This window comes from Schistocerca americana, chromosome 1 (assembly GCF_021461395.2).
Source record: "Schistocerca americana isolate TAMUIC-IGC-003095 chromosome 1, iqSchAmer2.1, whole genome shotgun sequence".
Taxonomy (NCBI): domain Eukaryota; kingdom Metazoa; phylum Arthropoda; class Insecta; order Orthoptera; family Acrididae; genus Schistocerca; species Schistocerca americana.
Window position 1 is genome coordinate 690,673,736 of NC_060119.1, and position 27,704 is coordinate 690,701,439.

The 27,704-nt window shown below is 43.9% G+C and overlaps 1 protein-coding gene across 1 annotated transcript in view; it reads right to left on the reverse strand.

Moving 5' to 3' along the window:
• Positions 1–534: 534 nt before the first annotated feature.
• Positions 535–27,704, reverse strand: part of LOC124544828 (protein JTB) — a 36,263-nt gene continuing 9,093 nt past the window's right edge. The window contains exons 2-4 of the mRNA XM_047123527.1: positions 14,789–14,934; positions 2,851–2,947; positions 535–714 (exon numbers count right to left, since the gene is read on the reverse strand). Coding sequence (XP_046979483.1) covers positions 552–714; positions 2,851–2,947; positions 14,789–14,934 — 406 coding nt within the window. The 3' untranslated portion in view covers positions 535–551. The remainder of the gene's footprint in view (positions 715–2,850; positions 2,948–14,788; positions 14,935–27,704) is intronic.

The window sequence follows — 27,704 nt, forward strand, 5'->3', positions numbered from 1 at the left end:
CTCAATGTGTAGATGTCATTGTGATGGATGCCATTTGGCCGGCTGATGACACTTACTGACCACACTAATGAATTACTTATATCCACAAAGGAATACCTATAAAGAAGAACAAGACTTGTATATCCTAATATACACACTGTCACCCACCTTGCACCTCATTACAAAGAATGTCCAATCTGAATCTTCAGAAAAGGTTCTTCTCAGCCCTAATAAATGCTAAACAGAAAATTTAGTCCTCCTACAGTCATAAATGACAAAAGGGGAGCTCAATTACCTCATCAGGCAGCTGATAATTTTTCATGTATTTTCATGTTTTCTCGTATGATACATACAACAAGAACCACACTCTCAAAAATGAGAGCCAATCAAGAAATTTAAGCTTCAATTTCAGATTATGTGACTCAAAAAATTACAGAAATCATATTCTATTCAGCATTCCAAAATTCTAAAACAGTAATTTGTTGTTAGCTTACACCTCTCACACAATACATAGCTTGCTGCCTTTGAAGTGTTTACAACTAGCAGAGTACGTACCAAATTAATCTGTCTATTCAAACTCCACTTGCCAATTGCCTTTGAATTCGGCGTAGCATTCGATGATCTAGTATTTTCTGCCTTACATACACAACAGTTGTAGAGACAAATCCAGTAGCAAATGCCAATCCTTCAAATATCCAGAAGTTTCTTTCCTCAAGCCAAGTTACCTTGTCACAACTGAAACAAGATTCCAGGAAAAATACAAAACAATCAGCACAAATCATAAAAGTAAACACTGTTTAACTTCTCATGGCTGGGGTTCAAATCATGTAGAATTTTTTAAAGAACATCATAGTTCACCAATGACTGTATAAATTAATTTCAATATCAGCCTTAAGGTCAAAACTGCAACTATGAAATAAATACCTCCTGCAGTCAACAGTGAATATAACAAGTGCACCTGTAGTATAGGAGCAGTGTAGTCAAATGTCAAAGTTAATAGTCAACTGAAGTGGGCAAATAGTTTGGTGACACTACTAAAGTTACTAATGCTACTAGAATACTAACGCATGAAGTTCAACAAATAAACACAAAAGGTTTCTGGGTATAGTGACATGCCCCATCACACAATAACAATATTTCTCGATTTTCAAAAAGCATTTGACTCAGTGCCACACCTACGCTTATTATCAAAAGTTCGATCACATGGGGTACCAAGTGAAATTTGTAACTGCAATGAGGACTTTTTGATAGGGAGGATGCAACAGTTTATTTTGCATGGAGAGTCATCGTCAGATGTAGAAATAACTTCAGATGTGCCCCAAGGAAATGTGTTTGAACCCTTGAAGTTCATGTTGTTTATTAAAGACCTTGCAGACAAATATAATAGTAACCTCACACTTTTTGCAGATGCTGCAGTTATTTATAACAAACTACTATCTGAAAGAAGCTGCATAAATATTCAGTCAGATCCTGATAAGATTTCAAAGAGGTACAAAGATTGGCAACTTGTTTTAAATATCCAGAAATGTAAAATAGTGCTCTTCATGAAAATCCTACGACTATAATATCAATGAGTCATTGCTGAAACCTGCAAACTCATACAAATACCTGGGTGTGACACTTTTTAGGGATATGAAATGGAACGATCACATAGGCTCAGTCATGGGTAAAGCAGGTAGTGGATTTTCGTTTCTTGGTAGAATACTGGGGAAGAGTAATGAGCCTACAAAGTAGACTGCTTATAAATGACTTGTGCAACCAGTTCTAGAATACTGCTCAAGTGTGTAGGGCCCCAACCAAATACGACCAACAGGGAATATTGAACATATACCGAAAAGGGCAGCATCAATGGTCACAGGTCAGTGTGATCAGGGGGACAGAGTTAATGAGATAGTGAAGAAACTGAACTGGCAAACTGTTGAAGACAAACATAAACTATCACGAGAAAGTCTATTAGCGAATTTTTAAGAACCAGCTTCAAATGATCATTCTACAAAAATACTACAATCTCCTAAGTATTGCTCACATGTGGATTGTAAGGATAACATTACAATAATTACTGCTTGCATAGAGGCATTCAAAAAATGCTCCACACGGTAATGGAACAGGCAGAAACCCTAATAACTGGTACAGTGGGATGTACCCTTTGCCACGTACATCACAGTAGTTTGCAGAGTATAGACGCAGATGTAGAACAGTCACTGAATAAAACAAACATTTTGACCACAGCTGCGTGGTGTTCCTCTCAGTCTGGTCGTAATTTCGTTGCCCGGAGGCCATTATATTTCTTCATGACTCTTCCATTGAGCACATTACATTGCAGGGGATGTAGAAGCACAAGATTTTGAGCGGTCATTTAAAAATTAAAACATCCTAAAAACATGAACAGAGAGGGGATTGCTTTAGCTTGCATCATCCTGGCTGACACCCATCAGAACCCAACCAGGTGCATAAGCAACTTGAGACATGAGTTTTACCAAGAAAAAACAGCAATTGCACAACCTATTTCTCGCATGAGGAAAATGTTTATCTACAAACCATTTGGTGATGACTGCCAGTTGTGGCATCTACTGTATGGGCAAAAACACTATAACCCACTCTCTCCGTCAAAACAGTAACAATTTCATGCTCCGTGCACAGTGGACAATGTGGATGGGACAAGATGTTTGAAACCTTGCGTTCAGGCTTGTAAGCATAGGTCAAGGTCTAAAACTTAACATGACAGAATTATTTCCATATAGATTAACTATCTTATTACAAAACTTCTTGCTGAACTGAAATGCTAATGCATTTCAGAAATAAACACAAATATCAAAAGCAAATATTCAAAAACTACTCCCAAGCTCAGACGATGTTCTGAATACAACTTACCTTCTAATGACATTTGAGCCAGAGTTTGTGCACCTTAAAACTTCCTTATAATGTGTAGGCAGGCATGCAGCTATCATCCTGCTGCGTATTTCAAATGCTGAAATGCACAATACACATCCATTTCACAGTTAATTGACTTCCTTAATTAAATTACACTGTTGAATAAGTTATAATAGTTAAAACACTATGACGAATTCTAACACTTCACTTCAGCCTGACAACATTAAGAAAATATCACAAGAAATTATGTACAAGCAAGGAAGAGTCATGTATTATCAACGAATACATAAATTGTGAATGTCTAAAATGTTCATTTCAGTTGTGGGCTAGTTTTTGGTTTACAAGAGGACTGTTAGGTTATTGTCTGACAATAGCGTCTTCAAGATAAAAACCAGTATTCATTGATAAATATGAAATTGTTACGGCAAGAAGAGAGAAGAAACCATCAAATCTGTTATCATGTGATTGGAGATGACTGGTTATAGATGTCCAAATGTCTAATCCACTCTATACTGTTACTTTTAAAATAATTTAAATTTTAATGCAGTAATATCAGTTCTTAATGCTATCATGTTAATTCAGTATCTGCCTAAAAAAGTTTACATTACTACAAACAAGCATTACACACATTAAATTTACATAAAATGTGAAGTTGATGAAATAAAATCTGTGAATTGTCCTTAACTGTTGTTTAATTTCCATGGTAGAAGTATGCTTATAATTCACTGAAGAGTTCAGTTATCCTCATGGTTGCAGGTTTAGAAGAAAAAGGGAAAGAGACCATCCTTTGCTGAGGTCCTACTTAAATTTATGTAAAAAACGTAAGCTGTAGTAAGCTGTAAACTTCTTTCTTTCATTATTTTGTTGGGAGTCTCGGCAACAAAACTTTCAAAAAGGTTTGACTTTAAGTGTAAAATTTGTTTTGGAAGTCGAAAAGTGCTCTCTTTTGCAAATACTGGATGAATGAAGTTCATGTATTTGTGTGCCATCGGATACACTGCCTCAAGACAACACACGACTGCTAACTGTAATATTTGACTTACTATGTTACGCTTTTAACATAAGATTATTCCTCTCGATGAGTAGATTATGACAGATTTTAAATTTGGTCAATAATCATGTGAAATACAGAAAATTGAAATTTTGTTGCCCTTGCACTGCAACTGGTATCTTACTCTGAGACAGCATTTTAGTAACATAGATATGAATTCCACATTTTCTCTAATGACTAAACAATATAAAAATCCACATGAAAATTTTATATCTCCAAGTTCTCTCCAGCCAAATATGTTGAACCAAAATCAATTTTTACACCCTTACATAATTATAAAAAATTTAACTGTTGCAACAATGCCTGTTACACAGCATGGTAACTGCAGAGATTGGTTGGTTGGTCTAAAAGAGGGGGAAAGGGACCAAACTGCTAGGTCATCAGTCCCTTGTTCCGAATAAAACAATGCCACAAGGGTGAGAATAAAACAAGCAAGACTGACAGCACAAAACAGAGGGAAAGAAAAAACCACAACAACAACGGAAGGATAACAAACACTTACATGGACAAAAGGGGAGAAGAAAAACACATAAACGCAACAGGTAGAAAGAGATTAAAATGATAAAACAGATTACCATAGCTGGCTCACCATGAAAATAAAAAGGAGAAGCCAGCTACTCTGCAACACATTAAAACCTCCACCCTAAAAACACTAGGGTGGAGGACACAGAGGGACAAAGGACATGCGCTAAAACTTAGGTCAAATGACAAAACCCACCCTCACAAATAAAACATAAAACTAAATCAGCTGATGAGGTGTTGTCAGATACAATTAGCGGCAATGAGTCCGGTAACCAAAGATTTTGTCGCAGGGCAGTCAAAACGGGACAGTGCACCAGAATATTGGCCACAGTCAACCGAGCGCCACATCGACACTGAGGCACGTCTTCACGGCACAGGACGTAGCCATGGGTCGACCAAGCATGGCCGACGCAGAGCTGGCAGAGACCCTGTAAGACGCCCGCATAGAGGACTGCCACACATTCGTAGCCTCCTTAACGGCATGCAGTTTGTTGTGTGTACTGAAACTATGCTATTCCATCTCCCAAATCCGAAAACCTGGCAGTGTAAAAACGAATGCAGATCAGTTATTGGAATGCAAATCTCCATAAGTGGTTTCCGTGTAGCCTGTTGGGACAGCCTGTCACCAAGTTCGCTGCCTGGGATTCCGGCATTTCCCGGGATCCACACAAACACCACTGAACTACCGGACCGTTCCAGGGCATAGATGGACTCCTGGATGGTCACTACCAAAGGATGACGAGGGTAGCATTGGTCAATAGCTTGTAGGCTGCTCAAGGAGTCAGTACGCAGAAGAAACGACTGCCCAGAGCATGAATGGATGTGCTCAAGATCGCGAGATTAGCCACCAGCTCTGCAGTGAAAACACTGCAGCCATCGGGCAAGGAATGCTGTTCAATATGTCCTCCATGGACATATGCAAAGCCGATGTGACCATCAGCCATCGAGGCATCAGTGTAAACCACTCAATGGCCTCAGTACATTTCAATAATTGAGAGGAAGTGACGACGGAGAGCCGCGGGGTGTATTGAGCCCTTTGGACCATGTGAGGGATCCAGGCGAAGCTGCAGCCTAGGTGTACACCATGGAGGTGTATGAGAATGAACCTCGAGTTTAGGTAGTAAACGCAAGCACTCCAGTTCAGACAGAAGAGATTGGACGTGACCTGCAATTGGAAGCCCTGACCTGGGCCGCCGATGTGGGAGACGAACCACCGTGGGTGGGAAAAGGAGACGGTAATTCAGATGCGCAGGAGAACTACGAACATGTGCAACATAACTGGGGAGCAGTTGTGCACGCCTGACCTGCAGTGGAGGGACTCCAGCCTCTGCCAGGACGCTGGTCACCGGACTCATCCTAAAAGCTCAAGTAACTAGTCGAATGTCACAGTGGTGAACCGGGTCGAGTAAACACAGCACTGAGGGTAACGCAGAACCATAAACCAGACTCCCATATTCAAGGCGTGAATGAACAAGGGCTCTGTATAGCTGCAGCAGTGTAGAGTGATCTGCACCCCAGTTGGTTGAAAACAAGTCCTAAGAATCGATATGTCTCCACTACAGTGCGGGGAACATCAATAAGATAAAGTTCTGGTTCCGGATTAATGGTACGATGCCAATAGAAGCGCATAACACACGACTCTGCGGCCGAAAACTGGAAGCTGTAGGCTAGAGCCCATGACTGCACCTTGTGGATGGCTCCCTGTAGGTGCCGCTCAGCAACACCAGTACTGGTGGAGCAGTACAAAATGCAGAAGTCATTTTCATACAGAGAGGGTGAGACAGACAGCTCTACAGCTGCTGCTAGACCATTAATGGCCACTAAAAATAGAGATACACTCAATACAGAGCCCTGCAGGAACCCATTCTCCTGGATATGGAGGGAACTATGGGAGGCACCAACTTGGACACGGAAAGTACAAAGTGACAGGAAATTCTGGATACAAATCAGGAGCTGGCCTCAGAAACTCCACTCGTATAATGTGGCAAGGATATGATGCCGCCAGGTGGTATCATATGCTTTACGTAAATCAAAAAAGGCAGCAACAAGGTGTTGGCATCTGGAAAAGGCTGTTCGGATGGCAGACTCGAGGGACACAAGATTATCAGTGGTAGAGCGACCCAGGTGTAAACCGCCTTGGCATGGAGCCAGTAGGTCACATGACTCCAGGACCCAGCCCAACCACCATCACACCATATGTTCCAGCAGCTTACAAAGAAAGTTGGTGAGGCTGATGGGCCGATAGCTATCCACACAATCAGTTTTTGCCAGGTTTGAGCACTGGTATGATGGTGTGCTCCCGCCAGTGGGATGGAAAGGAGCCACCACACCAGATCCGGTTGAAGATTACTAGGAGATGTCACTTGTAGTCAGACGAGAGATGTTTAATCATCTGACTGTGGATCCGATCTCGCCCAGGAGCTGTGTCAGGGCAATGAGGAGCTCCCACTTTGTAAATGGGGCATTATAGGGTCCACTGTGGCATGTAGTGAATGAGAGGACTTTCCCTTCCATCCGTCGTTTGAGACTACAGAGGTGCGAGCATAGTGCTCAGCAAAGTGCTCGGTAATCGCGTTTGTCTCGGTGGATAACATGACATATATGTTAACACCAGGAACACCTGTTGGGGTCTGGTACCCAAAAACTCATTTGATCTTTGCCCAGACTTGGGAAGTTGATGTATGGCACCCAATGGTCGACACATACCTCTCCCAACATTCTTGTTTTCATCGTTTGATAAGCTGGCGAACGCGGAGCTGTTTAAAGGGTATGAGGTGCTCCAGGGAAGGGTGCCGCTTATGCCGCTGCATAGCTCGCCGACACTCTTGAATTGGCTCAGTGACTTTTGGTGACCACCAAGGGACTGTCTTTTGCCGGGGGCACCCTAAAGAACGAGTGATCGCATTGTAAGCTGCATAAACGATAATTGTAGCTGCTCAGCCACCAAATCAATGTTACCATGTGGGGGAGATTCAACAGCAAGTCCATGGGCCTGATGCCGGGGAAGTGACAGGAAGATGGGAAAGTGGCCACTACCACACAGGTCGTCATATGCTCTCCAGTGGATAGATGGGAGAAGGCCAGGACTGCAAACCAAGAGATCAGTGGACGAATATGTGCCATGTGCCACACTGAAATGTGTGGGGCCACCTGTATTTAAGAGGCAGAGGTCGAGTTGTGACTCGAAATTTTCAACATTTCTGCCTCGGCCAGTAAAAACTCTGCCACCCCACAAGGGTTATGACCGTTAAAATCTCCCAAAAGCAGAAGAGGTTTAGGGAGTTGCTCAATCAGTGCAGGCAATGAGTTCAGGGGTACTGCACCGTCTGGAGGAAGATATACGTTGCACACAGCTATTTCCTGTGTCGTCCTTATCCTGACAGCCACAGTTTCAAGAGAGGTTTGAAGGGGCACAGGTTCAGTGCATACTGAGTTCAGGACACACATGTGAACTCCACCTGACACTCTGTTATAGTCACTACGATTTTTGTAATATCCCCTATAGCTGTGGAGGGCAGAGGTTCTCATTTCCGGGAACCAGGTTTCCTGAAGGGCGATGCAGAAAGCAGGTGTAAAACTTAACAGTTGCCGTAGCACAGCCAGGTGGTGGAAAAAACCGCTGCAATTCCGCTGGAGGATAACGTTACCATGAGGCTGGGAAGGCATGACGTGTGCAAGGAGGCAGGTTATGCCTCAGGATCACCTGCTGCCACAGATTGAGTAACTGTAGCCATTTCTATGGTGGACGAGGCATCAGTGAGAAGCAGGTCCACAGGGGACGCTAAGATCTCCACCACATCCTCAGATGCAGAATTGATAGGAAGTGGTGGTGTTGGGGCCACCAGAGGGTCCTGTTTCTTAGCAGACTTCTTATTAGTTTGCTTGCTCTCTCTCTCTTCTCTTTACAGGCTTTCTGTGAAGACTTCTCCAAAGCAGCTCCAATGCATGGAGGAAGACCATGGAGCTCTTTTTCCAGCAGCCTTTGGCTCCTTGAGTCTCTGATGAGTGTCTGCCATGGCATGTGGCACAGAGTGATGAACCACTGGCACTTGGGACGGCAATGGTGACGTAGCTGCAGCATATGTCAACGTCAACCAAATGGGGTGTAATCTTTCGAATTTACGTTTAGCCTCTGTGTAAGTCAACCGGTACAGGGTCTTGTACTCCATGATTTTCCACTCCTTTTGGAGTACTGGGCAGTCTGGCGAGCAGAAGTAGTGGTGCTCTCCACAGCTGATACAAGTGGGAAGAGGCACACATGGAGTATCTGGATGCAGTGGATGTCCGCAGTTTCGACATGTGGCACTGGAAGTGCAGTGGGAAGACATGTTCCCGAACTTCCAGCACTTAAAGCACCACACAGGGGGAGGGACATATGGTTTAACATCACAGCAGTAAACCATCACCTTGACTTTTTCAGGCAATGAATCACCCTCAAAGGCCAAGATGAAGACACCGGTAGCAACCCTGTTGTCTTTGGGTCCCCTGTAAATGTGCCGGATGAAATGAACACTGTGGGGAGGTTACAGCTCAGGCATCAGCAGTGCGATCCCTGTGTTGTCAGGGGGTTACCACCAAATAGGTACATGATGGGCCCACCACAATGGAACGGCTACCCTGCCGGATATGGGTGCAGAGAAATCCAATATTGGCATCGGGGCGAAAGAAGGCAGAAGATAACGGAAGAAGATGACATACCCCAGAAAGTGTCTTCACCCAAATTGTTGAATCGCAGGTGGAGATGCAAAGCCATGGCAAGAGATTCAGGAGATCGAATCTAAGTACATTATGGATAACTCGTGCACCACGTAAGGCGTCCTTCCCCACATGACCCACACTTGTGTAGAATTTTGAAAGTGGCAGGTCAAACCATAGAATGGGACCTGAACCCATAGGGCCGAAAAGCCTGAGACTCCTTTTAGTCACCTCTTACGACAGGCATGAATACCTTGGGCCTATTCTAACCCCCAGACCTGCAGGGGGCTAACTGCTGAGACATTGCTGCTGGGATGTAACGTATTATCACCTAATCAGATGATCTAAGCCGAGGGCTTTAGGTTGGTGGTGCTGAAAGGTGCTGAGGGTCACACAAGTTGCTTCCACTGAGCTGAATATTTCACAGTGACTGTAACTCATTCAGACAGTTCATTTCTGACCAAGTTTTTATATAATGAGCAACTGTATTGGCAAACACATACAAGTTAAATTGCTTTCTTAACTAAGAACTGCACCTTCATTTCAATATTTCTTGTTTTGGAGACGATGGTCAGGAATTTTTTTTTTCTGTGGCACATCTCAGAACACAGTACAATACAGAATGGTATACTGTACATTTTGTTTTCACATGGGTTTTCATGGCGCACTTCATATTTCAAGCGAATACAGACATCTTTGTTGGAATTGTCCCTTACAAAACATTTTCAAAATGTCTCCCAGTAGGAAGTAGAATATTCTCATTATCAAAGCCTCCTCCACTGCCACACTTTTCCCAGTCTTTATCAGTTCTCATACCAGAGACAGACTAAACACTAAACATTGTCCTGTTATTATCCAACATAGGTTATGAGAAATAAAAATTCACAGTTTGAGGATGTTAAAAATGAACTATCAGTGCTGTTATTCCAATATGATTAAGGTCAGAGGGAGCACCTGCCCCATACTCAAGTTGTAATCAATAGAAAATTGCAGTCTATTGATACTTACTTCCAGCTCATCCTTTCTAGTTCAAGCGTATTCGAGATACAATAGGTGTCACCATCCAGGTTTTTCTTCTGTCACTCAGCTTGATTTCTAAGTGCAGTATCAGTTGACAAACTGAATTTCTTCTGAGTTCAGCTTTTTCCCAGTTATTCTGACATGTAGTGCCCATTTCTTCCAATAGTTTCACATGCAGTTGTTCTATGGCTATGAATCTAAAGAAGTTTGTCTAGGCTTGATACTTCTTGGCAGATTAAGACTGTGTGCCAAATAGGGACTCTAAGCTGGAACTTTGTCTTTTACAAGCAATGCCTTTACTGACTGAGCTGTTGGTATCTGCCCTTAAAGTTTCAATTCCGCCAGTACCCTTCATTTACTACTTTTTTTGCTCTGCTGGACTAGCACTCCCTGAAGGGCAGATACAGCAGAGAAAGGCTTACCCTTAGCTTAGAAGTGGTTACGGGCAGAATTCAAGCTGCTTCAATATCGCAGTTAATAAGAACATCGTCCTCAAAAGGAACAGTTCTGGGTTTGAGTTCCTGTCTAGCACACAGTTTTAATCTGCTTGAAAGTTCAAACCAGCCTGTACTCCACTGCAGAGTGAAAGATTCATTCAAGTCTAGGTTTGAATACTACTGGCTTCCCCCATCAAATGTGTCACTAAAACATGAGCAACAAATGTGGGCAATTTTTGTGCCACTCCTGTGTTTGATTTTATGCCTGTGGTGTAATTTGTCATTCATCACATTGGATTCTGTGAAGGAGTGCCCCCGTGAATGAGCAACATGTCAAGTTACACAAACAATACTGACCCTCTGCTTTTTGTCATGAAAGTATGAACTTATCTCTACATCTACACATCTACATATAAGTAATTACTCTGCTATTCACAATAAAGTGCCTGGCATAGGGTTCAATGAACCACCTTCAAGCTGTCTCTCTACTGTTCCACTCTCGAACGGCGTGCAGGAAAAACGAGCACTTAAATTTTTCTGTGCAAGCCCTAATTTCCCTTATTTTATTGTGATGATTATTTCTCCCCATGTAGGTGCATGCCAACACAATATTTTGCAATCGGAGGAGAAAACTGGTGATTGAAATTTCATGAGAAGATCCCGTCACAACAAAAAATGCCTTTGTTTTAATGATTGCCACTCCAATTCATATATCATGTATGTAGCACTATCTCCCCTACTTCACGATAATAAAAAACGAGCTGCACTTCTTTCTATTTTTTCGATGTCATCCGTCAGTCCCATCTGATGTGGATCCTACACCACACAGCAATACTCCAGAATATGGTGGACAAGCGTGGTATAAGCAGTCTCTTTAGTAGACCTGTTACACCTTCTAAGTGTTCTGCCAATGAATCGCAGACTTTGGTTGGCTCTACCCACAACACTATCTATGTGATCGTTCCAATTTAGGGTATTTGTAATTGTAATTCCTAAGTATTAGTTGAATTTACGGCCTTCAGATTTGTGTGACTTATTGTGTAATTGAAATTTAGCAGATTTATTTAGTATTCATATGATTAACTTCACACTTTTCTTTATTCAGGGCCAACTGCCACTTTTTGCACCATACAGATATCTTATCTACATCACTTTGCAATTCATTTTGGTCATCTGATGACTTTACAAGATGGTAAGTGACAGCATCATCTGCAAACAATTTAGGAGGGCTACTCAGATTGTCTCCTATGTCGTTAATGTAGATCAGGAACAATAGAGTGCCTATAACACTTCCTTGGGGAATGCCAGATATTATTTCTGTTTTATTCGATGACTTTCCATCTATTACTACGAACTGTGACCTTTCTGACAGGAAATCACGAATCCAGTCACACTAATGAGGCGATATTCCACAGGCACATAGTTTGGTTAGAAGACGCTTGTGAGGAACGGTGTCGAAAGCCTTCTGGAAATCTAAAAATATGGAATCAATTTGACATCCCCTGTTGATAGCACTCATTATTTCATGAGTATAAAGAGCTAGTTGTGTTTCGCAACAGCGATATTTTCTGAATCCCTGCTGACTACATGTCAATAAATTGTTTTCTTCGAGGTACTTCATAAAGTTCGAATACAGTATATGTTCCAAAACCCTACTGCAAATCGACGTTAGTGATATAGGCCTGCAATTCAGTGGATTACTCCTACTTCCTTTTTTGGGTATTGGTGTGACCTAAGCAATATTCCAGTCTTTAGGAACGGATCTTTCTGTGAGCGAATGGTTGTATATAATTGCTAAATATGGAGCTATTTTATGAGCATACTCTTGAGAGGAACCTGGCTGGTATACAATCTGGTCCGGAGGCCTTGCCTTTATTAAGTGATTTAAGCTGCTTTGCGACACTGAGGATATCTATTTCTATGTTTCTCATATTGGAGTTGTTCTTGATTGGAATTCCAGAATATTTACTTTGTCTTCTTTGGTGAAGGAGTTTTGAAAAATCATGTTTAATAACTCTGCTTTAGTGGCACTGTAATCAGTGACTTCACCATTGTTATTGCACAGTGCAGGTACTGACTGCATCTCACCACATGTGCGTCATGTATGGCCAGAATCTCTTTGGGTTTTCTGACAGATTTCGAGACACAGTTTCATTGTGGAAATTATTGAAAGCATCTTGCATTGAAGTACGCACTATATTTCGAACTTCTGCAAAACTTTGCCAGTCTTGGGGATTTTGCATTCTTTTAAATTTGGCATGCTTTTTTCACTGCTTCTGCAACAGTGATCTGACCCGTTTTGTGTATTGTGGGGGATCAGTAGCATCACTTATTAATTTATATGGTATATATCTTTTAATTGCTGTCGATACTATCTCTTTGAAATCATTCCACAACTTTTCTACGTTTACATGATGAGATTGGAAGGAGTGCAGACCGTCTCTTAAATAGACGTTAAGAGCATTTTTATCAGCTTTTATAAATAGATATACTTTGTGATTCTTTTTTATGGTTGTAGGAGCTACGGTATTCAGCCTTTTGGTCGCTGATCCCTGTATTTGTCCGACACTCACTATTTGTCCAGAATTATTTGTCGCTAAGAGGTCAAGTATGCTTTCGCAACCATTTATGCTTCGAGTGGGCTAATGAACTAATTGTTCAAAATATTTTTCTGAGAAAGCATTCAGTACAATTTCGGATGAGGTATTATGCCTGCTGCCGGCTTTAAACATATAAGTTTTCTAGCATATCGCGGGTAGATTAAAGTCACCACTGACTATAATTGTACGAGTGAGGTACCTATTTGAAATGAGACTCAAGTTTTCTTTGAACCGTTCAGCAACTATATCTTCTAAGTCGGGAGGGGGGGGGGGGGGGGGTCTCGGTAAAATGACCCAATTAATTGTTAGGTCCGATTGTCAAGTATAACCTCTACTCACACTATTTCGCAGGAACAATCTACTTCAATTTCACTACAAGGCAAACTACTTCTGACAGCAATAAATACTCCATCACCAAATGTATTTAATCTATCCTTTCTGAACACTATTAGATCATTAGAAAAAGTTTCTGCTGAGCTTATTTCTGACTTTAGCCAGCTTTCTGTATCTATACCTATTTCAGCTTCAGTGCTTTCAATTAGGGCTTGGAGCTCTGGTTCTTTCCCAACACAGCTACGACAATTTACAACTATAATACCAATGGTTTCTACAACTAACTTACTGTGTTTTACCTGCCCCCCTTTAGACAGACACCCTTTTTGTGGTTCCCTGAGGCCCTCTAACCTAAAAAACCACCCAGTCCCTTCCACACAGCCCCGCTACCAGTGTAGCCACTAGCCACTTCCTGTGTGCAGTGGACTCCTGACCTATTAAGTGGAACCCGGAAACCCACCACCCGATGGCGCAAGTCAAGGAATCTGCAGCCTACATGGTCACAGAACTGCCTGAGCCTCTGATTCAGACCCTCCACTCGGCTCTGCACCAAAGGACCACAGCCGGTTCTATCGATGATGCTGCAGATGGTGAGCTCCGCCTTAATCTCACAAGCAAGACTGGCAGTCTTTACCATTTCCACTAGCCGCCCAAAACCAGAGAGAATCTCCTCCGATCCAAAGCGGCATACGTTATTGGTACCGACATGAGCCACCACCTGCAATTGGATGCACCCTGTAATTTTCATGTCATCCGGAAGCAGCCTTTCCACATCCGAAATGACTCCCTCTAGTATGCACACGGAGTGCCATTGGCTTCCTCCCTCCCCCCCCTCCCCCCCCGTGATTCCCCTTGGCAGCAGCCTCAAGCTGTGTGACAGAAGCCAACTATTCAGCATAAAAAAACTTCTAAATACAGAATGAAACATATTTTTAATAAAAGAGAAGCTAATCTTAAAATTAGTGTGAGAACCGAAGCATAATAAAGCTTCACAACATAAACAAACTGCCAGGAGTAAAACGCAGTTAGCTAATGTAACATCACACACACACACAGAGAAGAAATTCAGGTCACTTGCTATGTTTCAGATTCTTAAAACATTCTAATGATCAACCATCAGTAAAATTACTGTATTATGACTTATCAAATAAACGATTACACACAAACTTATAATGAAGTTCTAATTTCTTTGAACAGCAGGCAACAGTACAGACTAACTCATTTCCACAAGAAATAAGTAGGAATTGGTTGTTCTTATGAGTGTGAAAATCGTAACATACCTGTACAGGGATGGCATGATTCAACAATTTCATAGTCTTCTTTTAACCAGCAATCATTTGTAGAATTTCTTGTAACAGGATTTGAATGGTTTGCACCTGAGCTCGATGTAAGATGGCTTTCTATTATTAGTACAAACAAAGTCAGCCTGAAACAAATCCTTCAGTGATCAAAATGTTCTCTGAAACTGATGGTGAAACAGTATTTCTAATTAAAAACTTTCGTTCTGGTTGATGACAAGAATCACAACAAAGTCCACCATATAAACACCAATCCATGGAGCAGTAAATGAAATGTCTACAGTGATCACCATGTTTTTCTGCAAATTAGCAACTTTCATGAAGCAATGTTCACGCTGTTCTGTATCTGACAGAAGGAAATAATTGAAAAATAAATTTTGAAAATTTTGTAAACAATGGTTTATAAGTACTTTAATTGGAAGTATTGCCTCCCAAAGCCAATGAAACTATCGAATGTTAGTTTACTTTCATATTTGTATTCATTAATGCCATATACCATTTTTTATCTAAAGCTATGACTGCTATGTTTCACCTACAGGTTCAAATAGTCTCGGACATCATCTATGGGATTAAGACTGGATGAGATAGCAGACCAGTCAAGGTGCAAATGGTGCCTGAGTGTTCTCAAACCAGAAAGGTGTGCATGCAACCTCGTGATGATGTCCGTTACATTGTAAAATAGAAGTGTCAACTGCATATTCATCATGAAGATGTAGAAAAAGGGCAACACTTGTTGAAATAAATACCCTGTCTCACGTTCATGGTAACATGAATGAGAGGGCCCCAAATCATGGTACAAAAAACACTCCAAAAACAGCACAAAATCACACTCCCAAAACAGCACAAAATCACTTTCAGCCTGAACTACACCCACCATGCACTGTGGTGCTTCACTGGGCTACTGATGCATTCTATGCCTAGCATCATTTGAAAAGAGGCAAAATTATGTCTCATCTGAGTACATTACAAGCCTCCAGTCAGTTACAGTCCCAATGCCTGCGTCATTTGGTCCACTGCCCCCCCCCCCCCCCCCCCCACACACACACACACACACACACACACACACACACAGAGAGAGAGAGAGAGAGAGAGAGAGAGAGAGAGAGAGTCAACAAGCATTTGACGAAAGCAGCAATCCAGAATGGGGGAGGGATAACAGGATACAGGTGGGGAGAGAGAAGAGCACACTCTGGAGCAGAGTGTGCAGGACAAAGCTGCCAGATGCAGCATCAAGAAGCTTTGAGAGGTGAGGACGGGGAGGGGGAGGCAGAAATGGAGAGGAGCAGAGAGGGGAAAAAACTGGTGGGTGTGTTGCCAGAAACACACAGACAATGAAGGTGAAGGGATGTGAATTGGGAGGAGGTGATAGGAGAGGGGGTGCAGAAACTGTTGAGTGGAGGGTGTGGAGACCTGGTGTAAGGTGGTAGGATTGAGGCTGTGTGGGGATATGGCATGGGAAATCTGTCTGTGGACTAGATCTGGAGAATACTGCCTGCCTATGAAGGCTTTTGTGAGACCTTTAGCATACTTGGCAAGGGGGTTCTTGTCCTTGTAGACACATCGGCTCCTGGTGGAAAGTCTGTATGGGTGGGATTTTCCGGTGTGGAAGGGATGGTAGCTGTCAAAATGCAGGTGCCACTGCTGGTTGTCAGTTTAATGTTGACAGAGGTATGCATGGAGCCATCAGAGAGGAAGAGGCCAACATCTAGGAAGGTAGCACGCTGTGTCGAGCAAGACGAGGTGAAGAGGCTGAGGGAAAAGGTGTTAAGGCTCAGACAGAATTAGGGTTGGGTGTCTTTGCCCCAAGTCCAGATCATGAAAACAGCATCAATGAATTTGAGCCACACCAGAGGCACCAGCATGGCACCTTCCTAGCCTCCAAAAACCCCAAAACCCTGGTCTTGTTCAGGTTCATTGATGATACCAACATGATTTAAATTCAGGATCAAGGCGCCCTATCTTATTCTTTCACAATCTCGACACCTTCCCTCCCATCCATTTCACCTGGTTCTCCTTAACCCAGTGTACTATCTTCCTTGACGTTGACCGCCTCCTCTGTTATGGTTCCATCCACATCTCCGTCCACTTTAAACCGCCCAACAAGCAACAGTACCTGCATTTCGACAGCTGCCTTCCCTTCCAAACCAAAATAAACCCTCCCATACATCCTGGTCACCCAGGGACAGAATATATACAGTGACAAGAACTCTCTTTCCCAGATACTGAAGATCTCACAAAGGTCTTCACAGGCAGGCAGTATCCCTCTGACCTAGTCCACAAACAGATTTACTGTGCCCTAATCCCAAACACCTCCAATTCTCCCACCACTCACGAGAACAGGAACAGAGGAGCACCCCCTTAGTTACCCAATATCACCCCAGACTGGAACAACTGAACGACATCCTTCGTCAGACCTTTTATTATTTACCTTCACACCCTGAAATGAGGGATATCCTGATCAAGATCTTTCCCATACTTTCTAAAGTGGTGTTCCATTGCCCACCCAACCTCCACAACACCCTAGTCCATCCCTATGCCATTCCCAGTCTTAGCCCTTGCCAGAGGGATCATATCCATATGGAAGACCAAGGTGCATGACCTGACCAGTCCAACCACCCACCAGTTTCTATTCCTGTCCAGTCATAGGCTTATCCTACTCCATTATAGGCCAGGCCAACTACAAAAGCAGCCATCATAATGTGTAGGCCATGCCGGCTGTTAATGAAACATCATTAGTTAAAACTTCAGGGCTGAGAGACCATAGCCAATCTGTAAAACTACTGCTTCTTGACGTTTCGTTGCCAACTGCGGGGAACATCTTCCGAGGTGAGTCAATGACTGGCTGTCAGGCTATGGAGGACCCGTTTATATTGAGCACAATGAGGGCACCACCATATGTCACATGGGGCCAACTGCTAGTCTGTCTCTGACTAACGTCATTATTCTCAATTGTCACATCGGTGCAAAGTCGACCACCATATCTTGTCTAAGCCTTCCTCTTTCGTATTAATTTTATTGTAGTTTCTGAATCTCTATAGCTTCCCTATACATACATGCACAATAATGCAATGTCCTGGCTACCACGCTCGTCTCACTAAATTTTATTTCATGATCACCATCTTTAAAAACATGTTCCACTACAGCTGATTTGTCAGTATGTCCTACTCGACAGCTCCTTTTGTGTTCGGTCAAGTGTGGTTGGTTGGTTTGGGGTATAAAGGGACCCAACTACAGGGTCATCAGTCCCTTTTCCCTAAAGCAAGCAAGACTCAAGGTACAAAAACACCCAAAGTACGTTTGAGAAAGTGAAAAGAGGGGAAAGAAATGAGGAACCACACCTAAAAAGAAAATGAATGGAACAAACAAAAAATGGGGAAAACATACACCACAAGGAAAAGTAAACGAAGGTATTAAAACCAGAGAGCAGATGGTCTGGGCTGGCTGATCACAATAATAAAAGAGGATGAGCCAGCCACTTTGCAACACATTAAAATGTCCACCCCAAAAAGACAAGGTGAGATGAACACATGTGGGGAAAAGACGACCATCAAGACAAATGCAAAGAAAGTGTGACAGAGTTAAAATGGAGGGAGGGTGGCAGCCTCTGAGAGAATGCTAAATGCCCACTGTTAGATGGTACGATTAAAACCACCCGCACAAATAAAACATAAAACTAAATCTGCTGTTGAGGCATTGTCGTCCAACATCGAAGAAAGGGTGCTGGGAAGGTTAAAAGCCCACCGCAGAGAGGCTAAAAGTGGGCAGTCCAGCAAGATGTGGACGACAGTCATATGTGAGCCAAAGTGACATCGAGGCGGGCGATGGAGGGGGTAGCCATGTGTTAGCCACACATGGTCAATGAAGAGCCGGCAGAGAACCATAGAGTTCCTGCAAGAGGCCCACATGGAGGTCTTCCACACATTCGTAGTCTACTTAATGGCACACAGTGTGTTGTGCATACTGAGATTATGTCATTCCATCTTCCAAAGCTGAAAAACCTTGCGGTGTAATAATAATCTCTAGAATCAGTTTGCGTGTACCCTGTTTGTCAAGCCTGTCGGCAAGTTCATTTCCTGGGATTCCAATGTAGCCTGGGGTCCACACAAACACCATGGAACGAGTGGACCATTCCAGAGCATAGATGCACTCCTGGATGGTTGCTACCAAAAGATGGCAGGGGTAGCAGTGGTTGAGAGCTTGTATGCTGCTCAAGGAGTCAGTACAGAGAAGAAACAACTCGACAGGGCATGAGCAGATGCGCTAAAGAGCATGAGAAATGGCCGCCAGCTCTGCAGTGAAAACACTGCAGCCATCTGGCAATGAGCACTGTTCAATATGTCCTCCATGAACATATGCGAAGCCAATGTGACCATCAGTCATCGAGCTGTCAGTGTAAACCACTTCATGGTCCTGGTACATATCAAGAATCGAGAGGACGTGACAGCAGAGAGCCGCGGGTTTAACTGAGTCCTTAGGACCATGTGAAAGGTCCGGACAAAGCTTCGGCCTAGGCGTGCACCATGGAGGTGCATGTGAATGGACCTCGAATGCAAGTGGTAAAGGCAAGGACACCACTTCAGACAGAAGAGATTGGACACAAATCTCAATCGTAAGCCCTGACCTGGGCCTCCGATGCGGGAGATGAATCGCTGTGGATGGGAAAAGGAGATGGTAATTCAAGTGCTCAGAAGAACTACGAATGTGTGCAGCGTAACTGGCGAGCAGTTATGCACGCCAAACCTTCAATGGAGGAACTCCGGTCTCCACCAGGATGCTGGTCACTGTGCTCATCCTAAAAGCTCCCGCTGCCAGTCAAACGCTACAGTGGTGCACTGGGTTGAGTAAATGCAACCCTGAGGGCACTGCCGAACCATAAACCAGACTCCCGTAGTCAAGGTGGGGTTTAACAAGGGCTCTGTAGAGTTGCTGCAGTGTAGAACAATCTGCACCCCAGTTGGTGTTCTTCAGGCAGAGGAGGGCAACGAGGTGCTGCCAGCACTTCCACTTCAGCTGACAAGCATGAGGAAACCAGTCCTAAGAATTGATGTGCTCACTACAGTGAGTGGATCGTCATTAAGGTAAAGTTCTGGTTCTGGATGAACGGTACGACGCCGACAGAAGAGCATGACACACAACTTCACGGCTGAAAACTGGAAGCCATGCGCTAGAGCCCATGACTGCGCCTTGTGGATGCCCTGTAGGTGCTGCTCAAACAGCTGCTGCTAGATTGTTAATAACCACTAAAAATAGAGATACACTCAATACAGAGTCTTGTGGCGACCCATTCTCCTGGATATGGGGGGGAACTATGGGAGGTACCAACTTGGACTCGGAAAGTACGGAGAGATAGGAAATTTTGGGTAAAAATCGGGAGCAGGCCCCAAAGACCCCACTCATAGAATGTGGCAAGATATCTACATCTACATACATACTCCGCAATCCACCATACGGTGCGTGGCGGAGGGTACCTCATACCACAAGTAGCATCTTCTGTCCCTGTCCACTCCCAAACAGAATGAGGGAAAAATGACTGCCTATATGCCTCTGTACGAGCCCTAATCTCTCTTATCTTATCTTTGTGGTCTTTCGCGAAATGTAAGTTGGCGGCAGTAAAATTGTACTGCAGTCAGCCTCAAATGCTGGTTCTCTAAATTTCCTCAGTAGCGATTCCACGAAAAGAACACCTCCATTCCTCTAGAGACTCCCACTAGAGTTCCTGAAGCATTTCCGTAACACTCGTGTGATAATCAAACCTACCAGTACCAAATCTAGCAGCCCGTCTCTGAATTGCTTCTATGTCCTCCCACAATCCGACCTGATTGGGATCCCAAACGCTCGAGCAGTACTAAAGAATAGGTCGTATTAGTGTTTTATAAGCAGTCTCCTTTACAGATGAACCACATCTTCCCAAAATTCTACCAATGAACTGAAGACGACTATCCGCCTATGATGTCACCAGGTCGTGTCATAAGCTTTTCGTGAAACAAAAAAGCCAGCAACCAGGTGTTGACATCTGGAAAAGGCTGTTGGATGGCAGACTCGAGGGAAACCAGATTATCAGTGATAGAACGACCCTGGCAGAAACCGCCCTGGCATGGAGCCAGTAGGCCATGTGACTCCAGGACCCAACACAACCATCAACTTTTGATACATTCTAACACCTTACAAAGAATGTTGGTGAGGCTGATGGGCCAATAGCTATCCATATCAAGCAGTTTTTTTCCACATCAAGCGGGTTTTTACCGGGTTGAGCACTGGAATGATGGTGCTCTCCTGCCATTGCGATGGAGAAAAGCCATCACACCAGATCCAGTTGAAGATGACGAGGAGACGTCGCTTGTAGTCGGACAAAAGACGTTTGATCATCTGACTGTGGATCCGATCTGGCCCAGGAGCTGTGTCAGGACAATGTGGAAGAACACTGAGGAGCTCCCGCTCTGTAAACGGAGCATTATAGGGTTCACTGTGATGTTCAGTGAACGAGAGCGCTTTCCTTTCCATCCGTCATTTGAGGGTGTGAAATGCTGGGGGATAATTCTCCGATGCGGAGACTCGAGCACAGTGCTCAGCATTTGCGTTTGCATTGGTAGATAACACACCATTGATGTTTATGCCAGTAACACCTGTCAGGATCTGGTACCCACAAACACGTCTGATCTTCGTCCAGATTTGGCAAGGTGACGTATGGTACCCAATGGTCGAGACATACCTCTCACAACACTCCTGTTTCACTCTTTTTATAAGCTGGCGAACGCAGGCACAGAGCCATTTAAAAGCTATTAGGTGCTCTAGGGAAGGGTGCCCCTTATGTCACCGTAGAGCTTGCTGACACTATTTAATGGCCTCCGTGATTTCCGGTGACACCAAGGTACTGACTTTCGCTGGGGGCACCCTAAAGAGCAAGAGATCGTGTTTTCCGCCGCAGAAATGATTGCTAAAGTGACCTGCTCAACTATCACGTTGGTGGTACCATGCGGGGGAGATTCAACAGCGACAGCAGAGGTGAAAGCTTCCCAGTCTGCATTGTTCAAAGCCCTCTTAGTACACGTTTGGGGAAATGACGCTGGGGGAGTGACAGGAAGATGGGAAATGGTCACTACCACACAAGCCATTGTTAGATTAGATTAGATTAGATTTACTTTCATTCCAATTGATCCGTAGTGAGGAGGTCCTCCAGGATGTGGAACATGTCAGAAAAACAACAATACATGACAAATATTTAAACTAAAACAAATAAGCTAATGTACCATTCCACAGGTCCCAAGTGGAATGATCGTCATTTTTTAATGAACACTAAGAGTCATTTTACAAATACTATTGCACTGAATTTAAAATAAAAAAGTTTTTTATTTATTTATAAGGTAAGAAACATGTAATACAACTACTGTAATACTTATTTACAATGAACACATTACTGCACTGAAATGGTGCAGAAGTTAGATTATACTTACACACACACACACACACACACACACACACACACACACACACACAAATTTTCAGTGAACACATTACTGCACTGAAATTGTGCCTTTAGGCTTCTCTTAAACTGAATTTCATTGGTTGTTAAGCTTTTTATGGCTGCTGGCAAGTTATTGAAAATGTGTGTTCCTGAATAATGCACACCTTTTTGTACAAGACTAAGTGACTTTAAATCCTTGTGAAGATTATTCTTATTTCTAGTATTGATTCCATGAATTGAGCTATTGGTTTGAAAAAGTGATATATTTTTAATGACAAATTTCATTAATGAATAAATATATTGGGAAGCTGTAGTTAGTATCCCTAGTTCCCTAAACAGGCTTCTGCAGGATGTTCTTGAGTTCACACCACATATAATTCTTACTGCACGTTTTTGTGCCCGGAAAACTTTAGCTTGGCTTGGTGTATTACCCCAGAAAATAATCCCATATGACATTATGGAATGAAAGTGGGCTCTCCAGTGGACAGATGGGAGAAGTCCTACACTGCAAAGTGATAAGTCAATGGCTGAGTAAGTGCCATGAGCCACACTGAAATGTGTGGGAGCCTCAGTATTTAAGAGGAGAGGTAGAGTTGAGATAGGAAAGTTTCGACATCTCTACCTCGGCTAGCAAGCACAGTGCCACTCCACAAGGGTTTATGAGCATCAAAAAAAATCTCCCAAAAGTAGGAAAGGTTTAGAGAGTTGATGAATCAGTGCAGCCAATGCGTTCAGGGGTACTGCACCAGCTGGAGGAAGATGTATGTTGCACACAGTTGTTTCCTGTGTTGTCCTTATCCTGACAGCCGCAGCTTCAAGAGCTGTTTGAAGGGGCATAGGTTCACTCCATACTGAGTTCAGGACATAGATACAAACTCCCCCTGACACTCTGTTACAGTCGCTAAGGTTCTTGTAATATCCCCTATAGCCGCAGAGGGCAGAGGTCTGCATTGCTGGGAACCAGGTTTCCTGGAGGTCAATGCAGAAAGCAGGTGTAAAACTTAACAGTTGCCGTAGCTCAGCCAGGTGGTGGAAAAAACCGCAGCAATTCCACTGGAGAATGACATTATTGTGAGGCTGGGAAGGCATGAAGTGCGCAAGGAGGCAGGTAACGCCTCAGGGTCACCTGCTGCCACCGATTGAGTATTTGTATCCATTCGTATTGTGGATGAGGCATCACTGAGAACCAGGTCCTCAGGGGACGCTAAGATCTCCACCTCATCTGCAGGTACAGAACTGGTATGGAGTGATGGTGTTGGGGCCACCAGAGGGTCTCTTTTCTTAGCAAACTTCTTTGTTTGGTTGCCCTCTCGCTTCTCTTTAGGGGCTTGCTGGGAGGACTCCTCTGAAGTAGCTTCAGGCACAGAGGAAGCCCGTGAAGCTCTTCGTCTAGCAGCTTTTGGCTCCTTCAGCCACTGGCGAGTGTCCGCTGTGGCGCCTCGGAGAGAGGGACCCCTTCTGCATGAGAGGCTGTTGCTTATCCAGCTCCCTGCATTTGGAGGGGGGGGGGGGTGCTTGCTCCAGAAGCACGTACTTTGGTATCACGGAAGATTTTCCCCCTACCACCAAGGGAGCAGATGTATTCGGGAGGCCCGAAGGGCACAATGTTCATGGCATAGTGTGTGGTGTGACTGGTGCTTGAGACAGCAATGGTAATGTAGTTGCAGCCTATGTGGATGTAAACAGAATGGGGTGTAATTGTTCAAATTTAGGTTTAACCTCTTGGTAAGTCAACTGGTCGAGGGTCTTGTACTCCATGATTTTCCACCCCTTTTTGAGTACTGTGCAGTCTGGCCAGCAGCAGGAATGCTGCTCTCCGCAGTTGATACAAATGGGAGGAGGCACACATGGAGTATCTGGATGCAGTGGATGTCCGCAGTCTCGACATGTGGCTCTGGAAGTGCAGCGGGAAGACGTGCCAGAACTTCCAGCACTCAAAGCACCGCACATGGGGAGGGACATATGGTTTCACATCACAGCGGTAAACCATCACCTTGACCTTTTCAGGCAATGAATCACCCTCAAAGGCCAAGATGAAGGCACCGGTAGCAACCCTGTTGTCTTTGGGTCCCCTGTTAACGCGCCAGTTGAAATGAACACCCCGTTGTTCTAGGTTGACGCGGAGCTCGTCGCCAGACTGCAAGAGGAGGTCGCGATGGAAAATAATCCCCTGGACCATGATGAGGCTTTTATGGGAAGTGATGGAAACAGGAATATCACCCAGCTTGTCACAAGCGAGTAATGCTTGGGATTGGGCTGGGGATTCTGTCTGAATCAAGACTGCACCACTTCTCATCTTTGACAGTGCTGTCACTTCTCCAAACTTATCTTCAAGATGTTCAACAAAAAAACTGAGGCTTCATAGGTAGAAAGAAGTCCCCGTCCATTCTACTACAGCATTACTCATTAACAGCTCAGGAATCAGCAGTGCGATCCCTGTGTTGTCAGGGGGGGGGGGGGGGGGGGGGCTACCACCAAATGGGTACATGGTGGCCCCACCACAACAGACTGGCTACCGTGCTGGATATTGGATGCAGAGAAATCCAATATTGTCTTGGGTGTGAAAGAGGACAGGAGACGACGGAAGAAGATAACATACTCCGGAAAGTGTCCTCACCCAGATAGTTGAATTGCAGGTGGAGATGAAAAGCCATGACAAGAGGTTCAAGAGACTGAATCTAGGGGCTCTATGGATAACTAATGCACCACGTAAGGCGTCCTTCCCCATATGGCCTGCACTTCTGTAGAATTTGGAAAGTGGTGGGTCAAACCATAAAATGGGCCAAAGATTGTGAGACTCCTTTTAGTCGCCTCTTACAATGGGCAGTGATATCTCGGGCCGATTCTAACCTCCAGACCTGCAGGGGGCAGGGGTTAAGTGTGTATTGACACTTCTTTTCATTGTTCCTTTATAAACCTTCCCACAGCTACAAAGAATTTTATACACCCCAGGAGTTGCTAAGGGGTGACGTGTGTCTTTCGCTGATCTAAAAGTCACTGATCTTCTTGGTGGGTCTAAATATTGTTTCAACTTGAAACTTGGCTGTAACTTTCCCAATATGGTCCACAATATTGCAAATAAATGGAAGAAAAACTTTTCCAGCTGACAATTGTTGTTACTGAATGTTGTCAGACACTTTCCTTCTGGGATGAAGTGCTCGATCTATCTCGTTTTCAGTGAATCCATTTTTCTTAAAAGCCATCCGCAAATGATTTACTTCATCTTGTAAATAAACTGGCTCACAGATCTTATTAGCTCTGTCCACCAATGTTTTAATGACACCTCTCTTCTGCTTGGGATGATGGTTCGAATCGTTATGGTCGTAACGGTTGGTGTGTGTGTCTTTTCTATAGACTTTTCTTAGGGCATAAAGACTCCCGTCTGCCCGTCTAATTCACAATATTACGGACCGTATTGGGAAAGTTCTGGCCAAATTTCAAGTTGAAACAATCAAGAAGATTAGTGAGTGTTTAAGATTGGCGGAAGATGCACAACACCCCTTAGCAACTCATGGGAGTGTATAAAATTCCATGTAGCTGTTGGAAGGTTTATATTCGAACAATAAAAAGGAGTGTCAACATCCACTTAACGGAACACAAAAGGAACTGTCAAAGGGGACATACCGACAAATCAGTTGTAGCGGAACATGTTTTTAAAGACTGTGATCATGAAATAAAATTTAGTGAGATAAGTGTGGTAGCCACGACGTCGCATTATTATGCACGCATGTATAGTGAAGCTATAGAGATTCAGAAACACCACAATAATTTTAATAGAAAAGAGGAAGGCTTAAAGTTAGACAAAATATGGTGGTCGACTTTGCACCAACGATGTGACAATCGATTACCTTCAATTGAGAATAAAGACATTAGACAGAGAGAGACTTACAGTCAGCCCCACGTGACGTATGACGGTTACCTCAATGTGCTCTATATAAACGGGACCTCCGCGGCCTGGCAGCCAGTCGTTGACTCACCTCGGAAGATGTTGCCCGCAGTTGACAACTAAACGTCAGGAAGATGAAGTTTTACAGACCGACCATGGCCTCCCAGCCCAGAAGTTTTAACTAATGTAAAGCAGCCATGTTATGTACTGTCTCTGCTGCAACCATTGTACAGCTTTTTATATTGCTAGGACTACGAACCAGCTGCCCCTGAGTAGGAATGGCCTCTGCCAAATGGGGGCCAAAAGCAGCAAAGTGGACACCCTTCGGCATATCATGCAGCTGAACTTCAATGCCTGACTTCAATGAGTGCTCCACAACCTGAACATTTTCTGCTACCGAAACTATCCCAGCCTCAACCTACAATAACCCAAGTTCTCCACACCTTCCACCTAATAGTATCTGGCCCCTCTTTCCTATCACCTCCCGCCATTGTGTACCGCTCTCTAACAATGTACCCACCAGCCCTTTCTCCTCTCTGCTATTCTCCTTTCCTGCTCCTCACCCCCTCCCCTACAGCATCCTGACACTGTAATTGGCAACCTTGTCCTGCCGCCGTCTAGTCCCTGCATGCTCTGCCAGAGAGCACACTTATCCCCCCCACTTGTACTCTGTTACCGCCCCCCCCCCCTTCCCCGCCCCATTACACACAACAGTTGCAGTCTGGTCAGAGTGGATGGAGGTATCGGTCATGTGCCCGTAAGGTGCGCCTGCTTGTGTGAATGTGTGTGTGCGTATGTTTTCTTTCCTTTCTGAAGAAGATTTTGATCGAAAGATCAGTGTGTAACAGTGTATTCATTAAGCCTGTCTGCATCTAAGTGTGTAATCTTTAATGTGAGTAGCAGTCTATCCTTTCCATAATTGCTGAAATTACACATCATATCAGCTCCAAAACTTGGAATAAACAAACAGAGGAAGGAATTAATGCTGGAAGCAGCCATAGCCACTCTAAAACACACTAAAATTTCCAGTTTCAAAGTTTAGGCTGGAGCCAAGACACTACACAAAATTTTAAAGGTTTTCCACGCTCCTTTTGACGTCAGCTACAACAGAGGTCAGATTCCTACCCAATTCGCTTCAGACCTCTCATCGCAATGTAAAATTCACTCACTGAAAATGTCAGATATAGTGAATTGTACGTCATACACGTCACAGATGGAGGTTCTCTTGCATGAGTATGAAGCCAGATGTTATGAGACAGTGCCCTACTCAGAGGCACATCAGTGTTACTTCATCTTGCCACAATAACTGGTGTGACGTACACCACAACTGGCTGTTGAATTCACTGTCTGCAGCTTATAGTCTCTCACAGCAAGCCTCTCCTTCCCCCACAGTTGTATGACTGTCTCAACAACAAAATGAAAGCATGCCAGGGAAGCAGCATATTCTGTCACCTCACGGATTCAGCAGGTCTCCTTGACTGTTTGCACGTTTCCCTTGTTTGCCACATTCTGTGATACTCAGCAGAATGATACGTATTTTTCTTGTAGTT